The sequence below is a fragment of the Hippichthys cyanospilos genome, chromosome 11 (genome assembly GCF_059441005.1).
Source record: "Hippichthys cyanospilos isolate Australia breed blue-spotted pipefish chromosome 11, RoL_Hcya_1.0, whole genome shotgun sequence".
Taxonomy (NCBI): Eukaryota; Metazoa; Chordata; class Actinopteri; order Syngnathiformes; family Syngnathidae; genus Hippichthys; species Hippichthys cyanospilos.
This window is the reverse complement of record NC_142379.1, coordinates 2841646-2862500: the sequence shown is the minus strand read 5'-3', so window position 1 is coordinate 2862500 and position 20855 is coordinate 2841646. Positions and strand designations below refer to the sequence as shown.

Below are 20855 nucleotides of genomic sequence, written 5' to 3'. Positions count from 1 at the left end.
TTTTTTTTCAATTGCGCTAATTACCGTAATTCCCCAAATATAAGACACATTTTTGGGGTCAAATTCTGGTATTTTCTTATCAACTATGCAAAAACTATAGCAAAACAAAGTAAAACATTGCCCTAAATTCTTCATATTTCTTGTGTTCATATAATATATTTGTTGTGTGACAGATCTCCCATATTGTGAGCGTCAGTGAAGGCCTCGCCAGTGTAACGCTCTTGTTTTTCCTTTTCCTCGCGACGCAGCTCGAGTTCTTTTTATCAGAAACCCCGAAATTCTCAGCGTCCGTGTTCCACCAAGTTTATTTTTGTGTGTGTATTCAAAAAGAGCGCTCTTATTGCCAAGCGTATTCGGAAAAGGAATTTTGTGTGCGATGTCTCTGTAAATATGGGCGGTATCGTTTAAAAGGTTGATTTCTGTTCCCTAATTTGAATTGCATGGAGGTGATATCTGTGTTGTAACTGTGGAAACACTGCCCTCCAATGGTCACAGTTTTTACTACAGTGCTCAATTGGCTTAAATTAGGAAAGCGTTAGTCAAGGGTGTCAGCTACCCTCCATAAGAAAAAAAAATCATCTGTTAATGTTATTACTATTTTAACTTTTCAACTATTGTAACTTTTCGGTTTTAGTAATATTCCTGTGTGTGAACAAGGTCGGACTCGGCCGTATGTTTAGTTTGCTCACTTCTTTTTATTGATAATAATGCCGTGACAACCTCAGCTAACACAAGCTGTTGGTAGATGCAACAAGCACTGGCTGTCCCGTTACGGTAATTATGGTAAGTAAGAAAACGGCCGATGTAAAAATGCACATTTGATGGTCGACTGGCCTTCAGTTTTTGGAGAAAAAAAAAATTGTGAATTATTTTTGGGACAGTACTTTTAGCATAGCGGATTTGAAGGAGTGGAATGACTCCATCAAGGCGGCTTTAGCGCTTTTCCGTAAAAGTCAAGGACTCAATCTCCATCCCGAACGCTCGCCCCGTGCCACTTCCACGCAGCGTCCACCGGGCTTGGCTCAGGCTGTCCTCTGCGCAGTGTTGATGCGCCATTTTCTCCTTGTCATCTTCTATACCGGAACGCAGCTGGTGACACCCGTTCCCCGAGGGCCGCTTTGATTTACTGTCAGCGTGGCGTGCCCTTTTTTGAAGGGGAATCTCTGGCATTTGGACGAATCAAAAGACCCTTTTTGTCTTTTTGTTTCTTTTTTTCACCCATCAAAATGTCGATTCCCTCAGCGAGGTACGCAACTCAATATATATATATATATATATATATATATATATATATATATATATATATATATAAACGCGCACACAAAGCACCAATTTAAGCCTCGTACAGAATTTTGTCCAATTTAACTTTTAATGTCCGCGGCATTTCTCATCAAAGGGAAAGCATTGGGGACAATAGGGAGCTGAAATTTCACCCAGATGGTGGCGACATGTCAAAGTTCAACATAGCGCGACCAAAAGTATGCCAGTCTTTGGTAAAAACTGCCAGAATGATGTGGAAGAAAAGGACCCAAAAAATGGTCAAAATACCGCAAGGGGTAAAATACATAACTCGCGTACATAACTCGCTTAAGAGGATAGTGCATTTTTAGCAGTAAAAAGTTATATTGTCTAATTAATTTGATATTCGATTTAGTTTTTATGTCAAATTAATACCTTATACATTATATATATATACCGTATATGGTGTGAAACTGTCCAGAAGATGAGCTGAACGATTTTAACAAGATCTGATGAGGACGGATGATATTTGCGATCTTGCGCTCCCCCCCGTACAAACCCCAGGACCGATTACGTGGCCAATAAGAGCCGGCGAGCCACGTCAGCCCGTGCCGGGAAGCCGACCGGTGGCGTGCGGCGGCCGGCGCCGCCGGCAGTCGGCCGCGCCCTTACCCCTATGAAGACTTGGTCGGCCGCGGCCCGGAAGGCGCCGGGGCGGCGCGGAGCCGGCTCGGAGCTACGGCCGGGATTGGATTGTCATCGTGCGTAATGTCACTTGGAAAACGTCACTCAGCATTTGAATAATGCTGGCTGACAAAAGCCTCGCAGCCTGGAGATGGCCTTGATGTGTAATACTGATGATGATGATGATGATGATGAGGCCCCATTTCACAAGTACGCCTGTTTTTTTACTTGTGTACAGTACATGACAGTGATTTTTGTTATTATTATACTTGTTTCGCATTTGTTTGACATCCTTGATTTTCAAGTGGAATTACTTTAATTATCGTAATGCCCCAAATACAAAACACACCTGTGTTTAGGACGCACCCTTTATTTTAGGGTCAAATTTTGTTTTCTGTTAGTTTGTCTAAGACGCATCAAGAGTTTACAATTGCAAAACAGAATACAGTGGACCCCCGGTTTACGACGTGGACTTTGACGTTTTTCGTCCCCTCTTTACAACATTTTTCTCACCTTACGACATCAAAAACAACAACTTCTCATCTCCAACATGGCGGTCAGTGTGCATGCGTGACTGCCAGGCGCACCGCGTGATCTTTTGGCTTTCACACACGATCATAAACTTGGTGAAACACGGATGCTGCTTAATTTTGGGTTACTTATGCGAAAATAAACTCGAACCGCTTTGCGAGGAAGAGGAAAAACTGCTTTGAGCACTTTAACACTGGCGAGGCGTTCACTGACCATCCACAATGTGGGAAATCTCACACATGCTTAACGCACGACAATATGTATACATATAAAATTCAATGGTCATCTGTAACAAATATTTAAAGAAAAAATGTTCACTGCTCATTTCCATATTGGTAACTTTCGTCCTCCCCACAGCGTCGGCGCCCGTCTTTGTGCCCAATCCGGTGCGAGTCATCGCCACCCTGGGCAAGGACGCTTCCATCGAGTGCAAACCTCGGGCGTCGCCCAAGCCGCGGATCACGTGGAGGCGAGCCGACAGGAGGATACAGCCCAGTAAAAGGTAGACGGGGGCACATCTCAAAAGATAATCCTGGATTTCATACACCTGATTTTCCGCACTATAAGGCGCACCGGATTATAAGGCGCACCCTCAATTAATGACATATTTTAAAACCTTTTCCATATATAAGGCGCACCGGTTTATAAGGCGCACCCTCAATCATGACATATTTTCAAACGTTTTCAATCACCATATAGTAATACTCAAAGTAATAATAATAATAACTCAAATAATAACTCTCAGTAGCATAATAACTCAATGTCAATATGAGCAACTTTGTTCAACTGTAAACACACAAAAGAAAACAGGTAAAGCTTACTTTATCAGTCCAATCTCAATATTGATCCATATATAAGGCGCACCTGATTATAAGGCGCACCATCAGCTTTTTAAAAAAAAAAAAATAAGGCTTTTAGGTGCGCCTTATAGTGTGGAAAATACGGTAATTTAAAAAAAAACATTTTTCTACTTTTTTGTGATCCCGACTTATAATTGTTTACTGACTGTTTTAATAGCAAGATCTGAGAGTTCCGAACTTGGGTGTTTAAAACCGTAAAAGTTTATTTTTATTTCCCCGGCTTGAAATATTCATAAAGTCGTGAAAAGTTTGCCTCTCGCCGTATTTTCACATCGTTATTTTTTAAAGCGTTCTCCCCGCGGCCGGGGCCTTAGGAGGCGTGTCGGTTTTATTAGCGTGACTGAAATGAAGTGTCGGCGCGCAACAAAACATCTTTGCGAGTTCTTCCGAGACGGAAGCCCGCTATCGGATTCGGCGGCGTCGGCCCGTTCACCGGGAGCATCCGTCGGGCCGCGTCAATCAAAGTGAGCGACGTCGCAAAAAAACGCGTATCTGTCAGCGTCGGGACCTTTATGTTTCGGCGCCAAGATTCCGCCCGGCTTAATGATCAAAATTCTCGGGGGTGTCGCCGCCGAGGCGTCCGAGTCGCTTTGATGCGGTCATTTTAATAGAAATATTTCATCTGTAAAAAAAAGTGAGAAGAGGGAATTGGGTTGTTGTTTGAACTCGGCATCGCCGCTGAAAGATGGCTTTTGGCTTTGCCGAGAGCGCGGGCCTATAAAATGATGATTAACGACTCGGGCTCGCGTGAACCCGATAAAGTCTCGGAGGCATTCGTCAAAGCCGCGAATCTATTTTTCGGTGGCAGCCGCGGGAAAAGTTGCACCTGCAACCCGGCTCTTATCTGACCTGAGATAAAGTCATGTGTTCTGGGAGCAGAAAACTCTTCCGGAATTTACCTCAAAATCACGTTTTTTTTTGTTTTTTTTCAGGTACAGGGTTTGTTTTTGTTTTCGAAATAACCGCTTTGCAAAATTAGCATTTTGCGCCTCATCAAAACACGTTGGAAACCTTAGAATCGATTGCTAAGACATTCCTAAAAAGCTTTGAGGCACTCACCTGATCTACTGGGAGTAGTTGGATGTCTAGGCTAGCTTAATTCTACTTACAACAAACTTTTGGCTAGCTGTTATTGCGGTTAAACACTTTACCAAATCACTCTCGGGTCATTGGGTACATTTCTGAAAAGTTATTCTCGCAAAGGGATGTCGAAAAATGACATAATATTCTTACCTAAGACTTACACCACACAAGCTAGCTAGCAATGATCTTCAGCTAGCTACTAGTCCAACTAAACACTACAGATTTGTTGTCAGTTATCACTGCCTCCATGATGGCAAATACAATTATGACAAATTATTCTCGCAAATGAATGTTGAAAAAAAGACAGAGAATAATAATATTCTTACCTAAGACTTACACCACACAAGCTAGCTAGCAATGAGCTTCAAAGTTTCCTCGAAGTTGCCGAGCGAGGACGGATCCATCGTGGTTCCGTCACTCCGCCGGGACGAAATCAATAGGCGGCCCGTTAAAAAGGTCAATGCTGATGCGGCGTTTGATAACGGTGATTCCTATCTGAAAACAAAGGCGGTCTTCTGGTGTTGACCCACGCCGACCGCCGCAAAGATTTTGTGACAATGGTCTTTGTGTAGCGGCGAGGTTTACGTTGTTCTTTTTTTTCGGGGTGAATACCAAAAGGCCGGCGCGTTTATCTGCCATTGACAGCTGTCCTGACTTAATGAAGGTGCGTAATTAACATGGATTTCCGCTAACGTTCAAGGCTTTTGTTGTTTAAACACAAAGTATTAATCTTGTTCTTCTTTTTTTAATGGTGGACAACTGAACTTACACATTCAAACTTATTAAGACATGAAAATCTTGCGTAAATCTAACGTCTGATTCGGGGAATGTGAAACACGGTAAAAATGGATTTCGTCCATAATTGTCAACGGCATGAGTTAATATTTTCAAATTATACCTACTTTGTGGGGACAAATTAGCAGAGCCGAGTAATTTACAGATATTTGCTGATACGTTATTCGTCGGCGCACTTTTGTCGTCGTCAGTTCGCAGTTTTTTTCGAACCAAAACTAACGGTATTTTTTTTTTCAGTCCGTCTTACTTTACCCACGCTCTACCATGTCTTCTTCACCACCACCCATGAACGATTTACCAATTTTTGGACAGTCCTTCAACGTTTGCTGGTGAAACGGGCATCCGTCAGTCCTGCTGTTGTTTTTCGTAATTTATGGCCTGGGAGTTATACTTTAGCTATTTCGTGGCCGATATTTTTGAATGAATGTCATTCGCCACGCCATTTTGTGGCAGTTTGAGGCAATTACCACAGCATTTTCGGTGAAAATTTCCGTATTTTCCGCATTATAAGGCGCACCTTCAATTTTCTAAAAAGCTGACAGTTTGCCTTATAATACATTGCGCCTTATCCAACCACAAGTTTTTATTTTAATTTGGGGGGGGTGTAATTCTTTATTTTTTGCCTCGGCATTTGTTGTAAATGTATTTTTTACAATTTAAATTTTATAACACTAGTTTGAGATTTTGATATGCGATATATTCTCCGAATTTGAAGCAATTTCTTTTCTCAGGCTTTTGTAAAAGAAGGCGGCATTTTATAAAATAAAATAAAAGGTTTTTGTTTTCAATTTGACTCAAACATTCAATTTCAATATTTAATCGAATCAGAATTATAGTCATTTAAACTGTTGATTGGTCTTGGCATTGATGTCAACAATCTTTTAATGTAGTTAAGAAATATTTTTTTCCCATTCTTCAGCTAGTACTTTCCACATATCTTAATTCTTCATTTCTGATTGAAAGATTTGACTGATTTATCTGATTGTTTTGTTGACATTGCGTTTAGCGCAGCTCCATCTAGTGGATTCATAACGTAACCCCGGCCACTACTGTAGCTTCTATTCTATGCGCCTTATAATGCGGTGTGCGTCCTATATATGAAAACTGCTATAAAATAAGACGTTCATTGAAGGAGCGCCGCATAATCCGCCTTATAGTACAGAAAATACGGTACTTTTAGAATTTGACTATTCATGGCAGGGCTAAACCGCGAATTAAATATAATGAGCAGATTACATGTTTACTGTAAATGATTTCATAGTCACAATAGGCCCTCTGAATATAAACATGATTCGGCACAAAAATCTCACTTTATTGATCGAAGTATGGCGTTAATCCTGTATCGGCATCAAATAGGTCATTTGGATATTGTGATTCCAAGGTTTAAATATACATACTGGGCCCCATTTGCATGTCGCGCGTAGGCGCCGGTCCCCGTCTCGTCCTCTGTGATTTAGCGTCCTTGCGTGTGTGTTGGGGAGGGGGGGTTCCTAATGCCCTCATTTGAAAAACGTCTCCTGGCCGCAGATTGCTTGGCGGATTGCGCTTGTCAAGATTCGGTCACGCCTTCCCGACTTCCTCTTTGCCAATTTCAATCAGCTTGGCGCATGATGAAGGTGGGCGTCGCGTAGATTTAAATGCCAAACAACATTAATTAATTTGAATGGCATCCACGCCTCACGAGCTTGAAATAGATGACAAGGGGGGGGGGGTTCTCTTGTGCCTACACGAAGCATCACAGGTAGGAGAAAAATCACACACGTCCAGTGTTCTAAAAATGAACAATTCAAATCAAGTCATATAGTCAATATGCATATTTATACATTAGCCACTTTGCTTTCTGGCGCTAGTTAGCTTAATTAACACATTGACAATCACGTCTAAAGGTCACAAATAAATCTCAGCTTAAAAATAAATCTTCGTTACTCTCAGCTAGCATTAGCACTGTAAACAAGTCAGCATTAGCTTAGCTGCGACACTATCTCAAATTGGTTGGTATCATAAAACTAAATGATTATTTGGGAAATACATAAGATTTTAAATTGAAAAGAGGCGATAAACATAACAAAGAAAATAATTGTTAATAATAATTGCTAATTGTTAGAGTGTCGTGTTTTGTGTTTGTTAGGGTTTAGCTAAAACAGAATTTTGTTTAAATGCACTCAGCTAGCATTAGCACTGTAAACAAGTCAGCGTTAGCCCGGCTGCTACAATGGTACCATGATTAATGTATTTCGAATTGATATGGTATCATAAAACTAAATGATCATTTGGGAAATACATGAGTTTTTAAATCGAAAAGAGGCGATAAACATAACAAAGAAAATAATTGTTAATAATAATTGCTAATTGTTAGCGTGTCGTGTTTTGCGTTTGTTAGGATTTAGCTGAAACAAAATTTTGTTACAATACGCAACATGTACTGTAATTCTCTTTGTTTTATTGCGTGATAGCTCTTTGTTTTTTGTTTTATTTACGAAGTAGCCAGCGGCTAGCTTGTTGTGAAATGAGTTGACAACACAATCATCTGATTGTTAGCTCAATTTTTTTTTTTTAAGCGCGAACTCCTTCTTCAGCTGGAACGGAGACAAATGATATGACTGTCGTCCTCTATTTCTGGTGTCTCCATTCTCCGGCGAGAATTGCGTTAGCCGCGTCCTTCAGCAGCTACTTACGAGTCGCAGCATGTTCACCTGTTTGTTTTCCCGTCGATTACACTCGGCGTCTCCCCAGAGGACGCGCAGAAGAAATGCAAGACTCGCTTTTGACAGTTCCTGTCAGGTGGATACATGAGTGTAACGCTCTTGCGTACATTTATTTGAATTATAAAAAAAAATGCTGCGAAATAAAGCTATTGTGTTCTTTAAAAAGAACTAAATTGATAGTCAGGCGACGGATGCGCCGCTTTTGTTCTCGACCTCAAAAGCAAAAAGCGGTTGAAGTCAAAGTGTCGTTTATCATTTCTCTACTTTTTTTTTTTTTTAACGCCCTGACTGAAATGTCATTAGCGTCATTCGTCTCTATCGGGAGGAACATCTGCGCTTGAAATCCTCCGGAGATGCGATTGCGTTACCTGCGGGTCAGCCTCATTAACATATTGAAATTGCTCATTGATCCGCACTGAAAGGATCTCGTGGCGTCATTGGAGATGACGTTCGTAAAGTAATAAAGTAGTATCACGAAACCAGTGTCCTGTTTCACAACTTTACAGTTGTTCAACACGGTTCAGTTGTCTTTAACTTTAACCCCTGGTCGCCAACGGTCCCTAATTTAACTTTGCCATCAAATAAATTCCATTTGTAAGCATTTCCAAATGAAAGCATGATGCCGTTTCCAATCTTTAAATGTGGCCTTATGTGAAGGTATCGAGTACTCAATGAGACGGTCAATACCAGCCACCGATACTTTTTTTTCTCTGCGGCAGATTGATGCTGTTGAGGAACAACACCCTGAGGATCGTCAACGCCAGCCGCGCTGACGAAGGCGACTACGTGTGCCGGGCGGAGAATCAACTGGGCTGGGCTGAGATGACGGCTACGTTGTGGGTGAAAGGTAAGCGATTCCCCAGGAGCTGTCATAGTCTCTTACTTTTGGGGCAAAGCGCGGCAGTGCCGAAATTGGAAAATTCCACTTTGAACTCATTCACTGCCATTGACGGCTATCGGCGTTACAGATCCATTTTATGATATGGGTCAAGCTGACCCAACTGAAAGATTGAGAACATGTTGAATGGAGTTTTTCCATTTTTGCTTGACAGAGCATTCGAACACATTTTGACAAATGTATTTTTATTATGATGTTTTTGGATGGTTTTATTAAACTTATTAAACCGGGGTCAAAATGACCCAGGATGTTAGTACTATTGCAGAGAAATAAAGAATAAAGTGGAGAAGTATTGCCTCAATATTTTGACTTTCCAAAAGAAAAAATAGTTTTTTGGATAATTAAACACGCCTACGGGTCATAGTGATCCAGAGAAACCTTTGGTTAATTCAACATGACCCCGGGTCAAATTGACCCAGGATGTTATTACTCTTGCAAAGAAATAAGCACGAAATAAGTCAAGCCTTGTTTCAATACTTTGTGAGTGAGATTCCAAACAAGTTTTTGACATCTTCAGATGATTAAACAGTCCCCCGGGTCATATTGACCCAGTGACATCATTTCTGTTCCTGAAAAATGAGCTTCGCGCACTTATTAAATTAACACGTTGGATTTGGATGACACGTTTCGGACATGTTTTGATGACTGAATTAGCCTCGGGTCAAAATGACCCAGGGACGCGATTGTGCTTCTTTCCAAACATAACCGGAAGGGTCAAAATCGTCCATGGCAGCGAATGAGTATTTATTGATTTATTTTAAAAGAAGCCAAGCGGCGTAGCGTTTGGCCCTCTCGGGAGCGTCCCGGCGCCAAAGCGGAGCGCGGCGCCAAAGCGACCACACGGTCGCCGTCCGAGGTGACAGCGCAGCAGCTTTGCGCTCGCAGAGGCCATGCGCGTGGAGCTGAGCCCGAGCCGCGTGGAGGTGACGGTGGGCGAGAGCGTGGTGCTCAGCTGCAAGGCCACGCACGACACCTCGCTGGACGTCTCCTTCCAGTGGACCTTCGACCACGAGCCCATCGGCTTCCGGCAGGCCGGCGGACATTTTGAGTACATCCAGACCGTCCGAGCCAAAGTAAGCGGGAAATCCCCCTTTTTTACTTCGTTTATAACACACATGCATTTATATTCATACATTTTTAATCATGTTTTTTTAGTGTTTTGTTTGTGTCGTGTTTTTTTTTTACTTTTTTTCATTTTTAAAGTTGGATTTCCTAATATTTAAAATTGGAATGAGTAATAATTCATTTCAAATGCAATCGTGCATCAATTTAATTTCTTATTCATATGCCTTTTAACATTTCCATTTTGAATGTTAAACTGTTATTTTCAGTAATTATTTTTTCCACTCATTTTTCAATGTTTACGTGCAACACTAACTTTTTTTTTAAATGATTAATTTCTTCATTAGTTATTTGTTACTTGAATTGTTTGTCATTTATAACTGTTTTAACTATTTATCGTATTTTAAATGAAACGCAACAAAGTTCTTCATGTTCCAATTAATTAGCTCTTAATTTGAAAAGATAAACGCACTCTTACTGTCAGCATTAGAAAGCATGAAATTAGATTTACCGATGGAAACCTTGTTAAAATCTCACGCACCTTTTTCAAACCTCATTTGGCAACTTTTTTGTTTGTTTAAATATATTATTATTTTGTTTGTTTAAATATATTATTGAAAAAATCTAATTATAAAAAATAAAAATAAAAATAACATAATAAAAAAATAAAAATATAAATAAGTAATCACAGTATGAAAAAAATGAGTAAAATATATTATAAAAATAAAACAAACATTTAATTTAAATTAAAATGAATATGAAATAAAAATAAAAAATATATATTCTAAAATAAAAAAAATCAATGTTAAAAACTGAATGAATTAAAAAAAACAAACTGAAAAACAAATGAAGAATGCGACTTAATTTTCTCCTTTTTGCTGTCAACTGCAATGACCTTTATCAGTCACAGATTTCCTCAAAATGTTTCTTTTCGATGCATTGTAGTGCACAAACGAGTGAAATTAATCTTCAGCACCCCCAAAATCTCATATTCTACAACCTCAATTTTCAATTTTTTTTTTTTTTTTTTTTTATTCTTTTCTCGCTTACAACTTGAAAATTACCGGCATGGAATTTGCTGCCACCTCTGGTGGCAAGCGGCAAGTGCGATCGTCTTGTTTTGAAGTCGCATCAGTCGTGACAAGAGCTCGTCTCACCACTCCGCGACATTGAGCGGCGGCAGCTCCCCGTTGGCGGCGGAGGCGCGCTTTGCAATTTTAATCGCCAGCCATGCTAAGGAGCCGTGCGAGGCGCCCGCCTGGCTTTGCAGCCTACGGCGCTTCTCATATCCCACAGCAAAAAAAAAAAAAAAATCAAAAAAAGCCAAAGCCCAGGAACGAGCGCCTGAATTTAACAGGAATTTTTTTTTTTTTTTTGCAGCCGTTTGAGCTCCAAGATGTGAAAGAATTGCACGCTTCCCTTTCAAGCGCATCCCGGATCCTTCTCATGTCTGACTTGTATGTCTTTGCAGCAGTCGTCCACGGTGGATTTGATGATTAGGAGCATTTTGCTGAAGCATGCTGGGAAGTACGGCTGCAGGGCCCAGACCAGCGCCGACACCGTCGGCGCCGAGGCGCAACTTCTTGTGCGGGGTGAGCCGACATCACCAAAACTTTTGCTGCCGCAGTTCAAGTCTATTATAATATTATAATATATATATATATATATATATATATATATATATATATATATATATATATACATACAAAAGTTTTCATGATTTATTTGTTTTTAAATAAATAAAATTAAGCTCAACCTTTTATATTCCAAATTTCTGTGTGAAATATATCGGCTATGATTGGTAATAATACAATAATAATAATACGCAATTATACACAATATATATATATATATATATATATATATGTATATGTATATATATATGTATTTATATATATATATATATATATGTATATGTATATATATATGTATTTATATATATATATATATATATATATATATATATATATATATATATATATATACATATATATACATACATACATATATATACATACATATAAATACATATATACATATATATAAATACATATATACATATATTATAATTGCGCCATCACTTTTCCTTTCACCGCGCCCCTCATCGTCTTTTGTATCAACGCGATAATGTGGAACCTCCGCTAACATCTCGTCATGAGATCACCTCAGCTCCTCTATGCAAGTCTGCGGTTTATTTTTAATTGAAGCGTGTCCATGAATATTGTAGCGCGAGTGGCTGGCTGCCCCCGCGTGCACGCACTCGGTCTTAAGCGGAGCTGACAGGACCTGTCATCCAGCGCCAAGTAAATTGGCTTTGCTTTAGCTGGATGACTGGACCCGCTCTTAATTTGATATCCTCCGTATTGTTGACGCCGCAGAGAGCGGGGACTTCCTCAAACTTCTGGCGAGAAACTGTTTTGTTTTGAGCGGGAAATTTGACCTCTACTTAGGACCGTATCCGGTTACGAAAAATCCAGGTTACCAAATGCCTCGCCGGAAAAATGCCGTCTCTCGTTTCGAAAGAAAATTCAGGATCTGAAAGGCGGGAATCGTTGGTGTACAAAAATGAGACATAAGCGGTACCTCTCGTCACGAACGTCTGTAGTTACGAAAAATTCAGTTTACGAAATGCCTGTTGGGAAATATATTGTCTCTTGTTACAAAAAATTGAAAAATTGGATGGCCTGTCTTTGTACAGTAGTCTTTAAGACTAACGGGTCTCTAGCGCCATCTACTGTCGTGAGGTGAAACTCAAGTCAACAAAGAATTTTCCGTTTTACATAGTTTGACCACTGCTTAACAGAATGTTGCAGGCAAATCAATGTCATAAATCCTATTAAAAAGCATTTTAAAATTGTACTTATAATGGCTTTATACTGTCCAAAATTTGGACAATCATAATTTGTGTCCACAAATCTCTCATGTCCAGCTGCAATCACATAGAAATATCAGAATCGTTGCATTTCGAAATTTTACATGTTTTAATCATCTGCTGGAAATTTCAGCTCCCCAGTGTTTTTCCCCCATTGATTCTTTAATGATATCGTAAAAAAATGTCCACAATTTGTAACATAACCCCACAAGGTTTAAAGGATTAATAAGCATTTTTGGCGCTTGGAACAGACTAGGTTATTTCCATGTATAAAGCAGCAAAAAAATTGACATTACGAAACTGAGCGAAGCTGAGCGATGAATTTTCAAAGCGCGTCCTTATTTCCATTTGTCAACGAGTGACTTTTACGCTAACCTTCTAACGGGACACCTTGCTGGGGACACAGCACATTGGCTTTGATTGGAAAGAACGCCAGCTGTTCAGCCCGCCCACGCCATTCCCCCGAGTCCCGCCGCGTTTCGCCGCCGCCATGCCTTTCGCTAAACAAGATGGAGGTAAACATATGTTCGCTTTTATTGGAACACGGCGAGTCCCGACACCTAAAATCTCGAACCAAATTAAAAAAAAAGGGCAATCTTTTTGAGTATTTCTCCCTCAGATCAGCGCTGTGATTGCGTTTGCAATTTTGTCAGCTTTGTTTGTTTGGGTTGTTGGAGATGACAAGATCACGGCGGCGACTCGTGCTAATTAGTTTGTCTAATGGCCTTCATGACGACATTGTTCTCATATCTAACAGCTGCGTTTTTATCCCCCCTGGAGCAGAATTTGGTTTGTGAATGTTTGCTGCTTGAATAGTCCCAAAATAACAGCCCCATCTCCATGATTTGCCTCAAGTCGTAATGGAGGCAGGTGTTGGGCCTTCTTGTGTGAAATGTTCATGTTCTTCGGGCTTTTTCTCTTGCGTATTGGCCCCGCCTTCTAGTGTACTTGCATGCACTCCTTATAATATTCGGTACCGCTGGGTAATCGGTTGATTTCAGGGGTTGCAGTCCGAGGGGATTCCTGCTGGTCAACCTCCACCAAGCTTCCCTGATATCTCATCAGTTTGTATGCACTCCCCCATCAGAAGATATTTCTGGCTATCGTGGAGTTTCCTTCTGTCTCTACTATCTTGGTGTATGCACACCCTACAAGGTCAGGGTATGCTCTCAAGTAGACAAGGGATACCACTGCACGTGCAGCTTTGTGAGGATCCTTTCCTGGCTATGACTGCTGTTAGTTAGCTTGGCTTTCTGTATGCGCTCCCTATATTGCCTGACCAACCTGGAAATGAGAGAGATTCTACATCTTGTTAACATACGGTGCAGCTCCCGTCAAACTCCAAATAGCCTCACTTTGACGTACCTGTATGCGCTCCCTACAGTGTCTAGCCAAGCTCAAGATGATAAAGAGAATGTACGTCTCGTTCATGCTTGGTGATCAGTGGAGCACTTCAGATATAGTCTGTCTCCCTTCAAGTAGCTTCAGTTTTACCTGCCTGTATGCACTCCCTATACTTCCTGACCTTGCTGGAAATGATAATCAGATTCTACTTCTAGCTAACTCATGGTGCAGCCCCCCAAATATAGTTCGTCAAACTCCAAATAGCTCATTTTGACGTACCTGTATGCGCTCCCTACAGTGTCTAGCCACGCTCAAGATGATAAAGAGAATCTACGTCTCGTTCATGCTTGGTGATCAGTGGAGCACTTCAGATATAGTCTGTCTCCCTTCAAGTAGCTTCAGTTTTACCTGCCTGTATGCACTCCCTATACTTCCTGGCCATGCTGGAAATGATAATCAGATTCTACTTCTAGCTAACACATGGTGCAGTTCTGCAAAGATAGTTTGTCTTACTCCAGCTAGCCTCACTTTAGCTTACCTGTATGCCCTCCCTACAGTGTGGGGCCTTGCTGAAGATGATAGACAAGAGACTTGACTTCGAGCTAATAGTTGGTGATCTGTGGAGCCCTTCAAAGACAGTCTGGGTCCCTTCATCTAGCTTCACTTTTACCTGTCTGTATGTGCTCCCTATACTGCCTGCCCATGAAGGAAATAATAAAGAGATTCTACTTTTAGCTAACACTTGGTGCAGCCCTGTAAAGATAGTTTGTCTTACTCCAGCAAGCTTCACATTAATGTACCTGTATGCGCTCCCTACAGTGTCTGGACATGGTGAAGACAATAGACAAGAGAATATTCTTCTAGCGAATACTTAGTGATCTGTAGAGCCCTTCGACGATAGTCTGTCTCCCTCCAACTTTCCTCATTTTTACCAACCTGTATGCGCTTCCTATAATGTCTGGCCATGCTGGAGATGAAAGAGAGAAACTACTTCTACTTCTAACACATGGTGCATCCTCTCAAAGATCGTTTGTCTTACTCCAACTAGCCTCACTTTCACATGTACGTATGCGCTCCCTATGTTGTCTGTCCATGTTGAAGATGATAAAGAGATTCTATTTGAAGCTAACACTTGGTGTTCCGTACTGCACACGAAAGATAATCTGTCTCCCTCCATCTTGCCTGTCAGGTGCCTGTATGCGCTCCCTGTAACTACCATGCAAGCTTCTTGGTGAGACTCAAGTAGTTTTACCTTTAGCGAGCGCCTGCTACTCTGGGTGGCCCTCAATGGATATTGTGGTTTCATTCTAACGCTCCTGTGGTTTTGCTATCGATCCCGCTTGCCTGTATGCACTCGGCGCAATTCTAAATCCCGCGTGACGAATCTCTCGCCACTTCATATTTCGTACTGACCCGGTATCACTTCCGTGTACCCGAGCGCACTTGGTCTCATTTGATTGTTTTCCCTTCTCTTCCTCAACCTTTTTAGGCCCTCCCGGACCGCCCGGTGTGGTGATCGTGGAGGAGATCACCGAGACCAGCGCCACCCTGTCCTGGAGACGCGGCCTGGACAACCACAGTCCAATCAGTACCTACCACCTCCAGGCCCGCAGCCCGTTTTCATTAGGATGGCAAACGGTCAAAACAGGTAATGCCCGCCGTGCAACTTCAAACTCCCAAACCAACCAATCAGAAGTCAATTTAACGAGTTCGTACGTTTGTATAATACGTCGTGTTTTGGATCCGCCGCGAATCTTTGATTGCATGATTGTGCATTTTTTCTCCAAAGGCATCTATTAGAATTATAGCATTAGAATTTGTGCAAATGAGCTTTCTTGGAAGACACCTAAGCCGGATGTCGACTTTGGTGCGATAATAACGAAGGCTTCCGCCGTATGACACGTTCGTTAGCATGTAGCGTCCCGGAGGATTAGCGCGGCGCATGTCTCCTCCCTTGGGATTATAAAAGATCAGCCGCGTGTAAAACGTCGGCGACGACGGATCGATTCGTGCTTCGGAAGTCGTTTTCGGACAAACGGCACAAAGCGGGTTGCGACCACCCGGCGGCGGAAAATATGCAAAGCTAAATATTTCATGCTCTCTTTTGTCTTGTTTTCCTGGCTCACGACACTGGATTAAATATGAAACAATGACTATGCCGTTTGTTGTACACAATAGCAGGAAGTTATGAAGTATAAATATTTTGGTTTTGTTCTTCAGATTTTTCAGGGAACCGTACTTGACTTATTCAAGGATTGCTGCGATTTTTAACCTCCGTTTATAACGTAAATTTGATTTACATGGAAAGTGCTTAAGGTAGTGTTTCTCAATGAATGTTTCTGAATGATATATATATATATATATATATATATATATATATATATATATATATATATATATATATATATATATATATATATTTTATATATATATATATATATTTTTTTTTTTTTTTTTGGGGGGGGTTGGAAAAGAAAATTAATACATGTAAATAAATCTTAATACCTTAAAAATTTTAACCTGGAAAAATAGGTATAAAAGGTGCTGATTTTTTTTCTAAATCGCATTAATCATTAATGTGACTGGAAAAAAATGATGACAGCAATTTCAACGGTTTCTAATAATTGCAAACTTTGACAATGAGAACGCCACAGCACCGCCTGGTGCTGCAAATGTGCAATTACACTACACAGCGCAAAAGCAAAGCATACATACAATAAGTATATGGACTTTGACTTAAAACATTCATTGCCATTGACGGCAAAAGACATCAAAAATCTAGTTTAACCCTTGTCCGATATTTTGTCCGATCCTTTGATCTTTCCATCAAAGCACTGAAAGACACTAGGAAGCTGAAATTTCACCCAGACGGTGACACCATGTCAAAATTTAACCTCTTAGTCATCACACTAGCAGATGTGTGACATCCCTTGGCTAAAAAACCGCCAGAATGAAGAATTTGTGCCAAAAAATGGACACAATACCGCACAAGGGTTCAATCGGCTGAAGAGTTTCGGAGAATAACGAGTCATTTGAAATCCTCGCCCCGTTGCAGACCCGGAGCCCGTCAGCGGGGACCTGGAGTCGGCCGTGGCCGTAGAACTCAACCCCTGGGTGGAGTACGAATTCCGAGTGGTCGCCAGCAACGCCATCGGGACGGGAGATCCCAGCGCTCCTTCGCGAGGAGTTCGAACTAAAGAAGCGGGTACCTTTGAGCCGCCGCTGCATGTAGAATAATGAATATTTTTTTTTTGGACTGTGCCTTGGAGGAGCGTAATGTGAAAACTTTCCTTTTATGGTCTTCAGTGCCCTCAGTGGCGCCGGCGAATGTGAGTGGCGGGAATGGCCGCAGGCACGAACTGGTCATCTCTTGGGAGGTAAGCGGTGTGCCAGCTTGATTTTTTTTTTTTTTTAAAGGAGAGGGGAAAAAAAACTCGAATGTCATGGTGACCACTGGAGCTTTCAGACTGACAGCTTGAAAGAAACGTTTCATTTTAGTCCACCTTTTGCCACCCGACTGCTTGCATTTTTCAAGCGGTGTTTCAAATATACAGGGAATATCTTTCCAGGAGTCATCCCTGTTGATTTTGACATACAGTCAACCCCAGCTTCTGGCTATCCGCATATACAGTAACTGATGCCTGTTGGAATGTAATGGGAACATTTATTTATTTATACAAACATGAACATGTCACGTGTCTTGTGGGGGTGCCCAATATGCATATATATACATATATATATATATATATATATATATATATATATATATATATATATATATATATATATATATATATATATATATATGCTTATTGGGCACTCCCACAAGACACGTGATTGTCTCCTGGCGGCATGAGTAGATTTTATATATATATATATATATATATATATATATATATATATATATATATATATATATATATATATATATATATATATATATATATATATAGAGAGAGAGAGAGAACAAAAACATACTGTATATGTTTTGACATGTGTAAACACACATACATTCATAAATATACAGTCTATGTATATATACGCATTATATATATTTGTAAATGTATATACACATATATATATGTACACTAAGTGGTCATACCAACCCTTGAATACATGTTGTCACCATCTGGGTGAAATTTCAGCTCCCTGGTGTTTTTTTTTTTTTTCAATGCTTTGCATTTGATGTGAAATGGCTTTTATGTAAAGGCCAAAGGATTGGACAAAACTCAAGCGTTGAACTAGGTGTTTGACGTCAATGGCAGTCAATGAGTTAAGTAAAAGTACAGATACTTATTGAAGAAGGGTTAAAAAAAAAAAATGGAGGCAGCCAATCAGCTGTGCAGTTTTTGGTCCATCCCACTTATCGGCTTGAATGTGAGCGTTACATAAATGTGATTTAACGGCTACACCTTCATTAGCATTTGTCACTTTGTCTTACCTGGGAATAGCTGTCACGCGATGGGAGGGCGAAATGGGATTGGGGGGGGGCGTTTGATGGATGTGGCTGCCTCCAAAGCCTGCAAGGAAACGCTTGAGCGATTTTGAACATTTTGCAAAAATAATCACAAGCGTTTACACTCGGTTGCGTCCGCCGCCGTCGAGTCGATTAGCGACGTCGGCGTCCGTCTTGCCGTCCTCGAAAGTGGTCTCTAATTAAAACTCGCAGGAAAGTTTCAGTGCGGGATGAAACCTTGACAAGAGTCTGGGGATGTTTCGCCTAAAAATGGATTCAAATGAAAACGGAATGAGACCCAGCGGAACGCCAAGTCTCCACATTGGGATCGGGGCCGTCAGGCGCTACGACAGAATTCTTACATTAAAATTCATGAATTATTCACGGGTCGTGAAGCAAAGCAGAGTTGAACAGTACACATACCTGACCCCCCCCCCATCACTTTTTGTTTGCTTTTTATTTGGCGTTTTTTAAGAAGCGATGGGAAGACTCCCAACATTTGGACATGATACTGATCCCGATACCAGATTGTGTAGTATCGGCCAATACCGTGTCGATACGTTGGTCTAGAGCGTCTGCTCCGGGCCTATAGGATATCTTGATCAAGATGCTGTGTTCAAGTTCCATAATAGTATGGGAAAAATGGCTTTCGCAAGGGATATGTTAGTACTCGCAGATACCACCATTTTAACGCCGCATCAGCAGTCATCCTGATAACGGTGTCGATATAGGAACACAAGTATAAATTAATTTACCTTATGTCAAATAATTTTTGTTACATAATTTAATGTCATTTATTTATCCGGGAAATACTATATTCATATATAATTTAACATATTTTACTTAGATTGAACAGTCAACTGGGTATTCAATGAGATAGATTAATGAAAAAAAAAAACTACTTTGAACTAACCATTAAATTAATAAGGGAAATATTAAAGTACTTTTTACAACGTAAAAGCACCTTAAATATTCAATTGTTAAATATCCGTGGATCTATTTTCACGTATTTTACTTATATTGAATCACTCAACTCGGTATCCAATGATACCTATCAACCAACTTAAGTTTGAAATACGCACTAAGATGCGGAATCTGCCAGAATGCGCGGATAGATGACGCCCAAAAAGTTTGACGCGAACAGAAAATAAAACAATGACTTAAAAACGCCTGACGAGGGAGACAAAACAACAGAAACACAGCCAACCCCACAGGTCATGACAGAGTTGTTGACGCTGTAAAGCGGGGAAAATGCCGTAAAGAGGGGACGAAAAAACTTTGCGTTCCAAAAAATGTTAGAAGCAGTCAACTAGGTATCCAATGAGACGAATCAATGAAAATAAAAATGCTACTTTTAACTGACTATTAAATGATTGAGGCAAATATTAAAGAAGATTTTTAAATGCATACTAGAGGTTCAGCAGTAGCACACTAGCAAAAAAAGCACCTCGGTAACAAAATCGCATTAAGCACACAGTAATCAACAGCAAGAAATTTTCGATGACATCGATTTGCCCAGAATGCAAAGCGGCATTTTTATTCTAAACCAACACTTTATCAGGCGTGCGTCACCTTATTTCTTTCTTCTTTGCTGATTTACCGATCCGGCCGGAGCGGCTCGGCCCCCGCGAGGCAAAATCAATAACAAATTAGCTCGGAATAAAAACAATAGTATTAGTATAGACGCGTACTCCATATACGTCGGGGCCAACGGAGAAGCTGTGACTTTATCCGCGCGTCACTTTCCGTGAATGTCAATGGCAAAATTCATTGTTTTACGTCTGCGTTTTTTTTTTTTTTTTTTTTGGGGGGGGGGGGTCACCGCTGGATTTGATGCAGCGTTTTTTGTTTTTTTTTCTTTTTGGAAGCGCGCCCCGGGAGCAGATCGGCCGGCCAAATTGCCATTGTTTTCTGCTAGAGCAGAGGTAGAAGCGATTACTGTAATAAGACGCTCCCGTCCGAGATAAAGAGGATTATCTCGTCGGGCCCGGGGGATGTTGAGCCATCGCGCAAAACGCACATTGTAATAAAGACACTTGGATGGTCACAACCAAATTTTGTAGGATTTTTTTTTTTTTTTTTTTAGGGTATAAATAGCATTTAAAGAAACACCATAGTAATGGTATCAACTAATTATAATTATTATTTTCTATTATAATATACTAATAAATATAATATATACTAATATTAAATACTTATCGAATAGTAATACTTTATTAATATTCATTTGTAATATTATTATATTTTTCATAAATTTTATTTCTATTAATTTTTAGATAAAGATAAGATTTGTTGATTTTTCAATTTTTTATATATATATATATAT

At 40.4% G+C, this 20855-nt stretch overlaps 1 protein-coding gene across 3 annotated transcripts in view; it reads left to right on the top strand.

Moving 5' to 3' along the window:
* cntn5 (contactin 5) overlaps window positions 1-20855 on the top strand; it is a 151610-nt gene that overhangs the window by 119086 nt on the left and 11669 nt on the right. For all 3 annotated transcript variants that reach the window (XM_088427826.1, XM_088427825.1, XM_088427827.1), the window contains 7 exons: window positions 2812-2956; window positions 8617-8744; window positions 9681-9868; window positions 11329-11449; window positions 15563-15721; window positions 17129-17278; window positions 17380-17450. In XM_088427826.1, the coding sequence (XP_088283952.1) occupies window positions 2812-2956; window positions 8617-8744; window positions 9681-9868; window positions 11329-11449; window positions 15563-15721; window positions 17129-17278; window positions 17380-17450 (962 nt within the window). The remainder of the gene's footprint in view (window positions 1-2811; window positions 2957-8616; window positions 8745-9680; window positions 9869-11328; window positions 11450-15562; window positions 15722-17128; window positions 17279-17379; window positions 17451-20855) is intronic.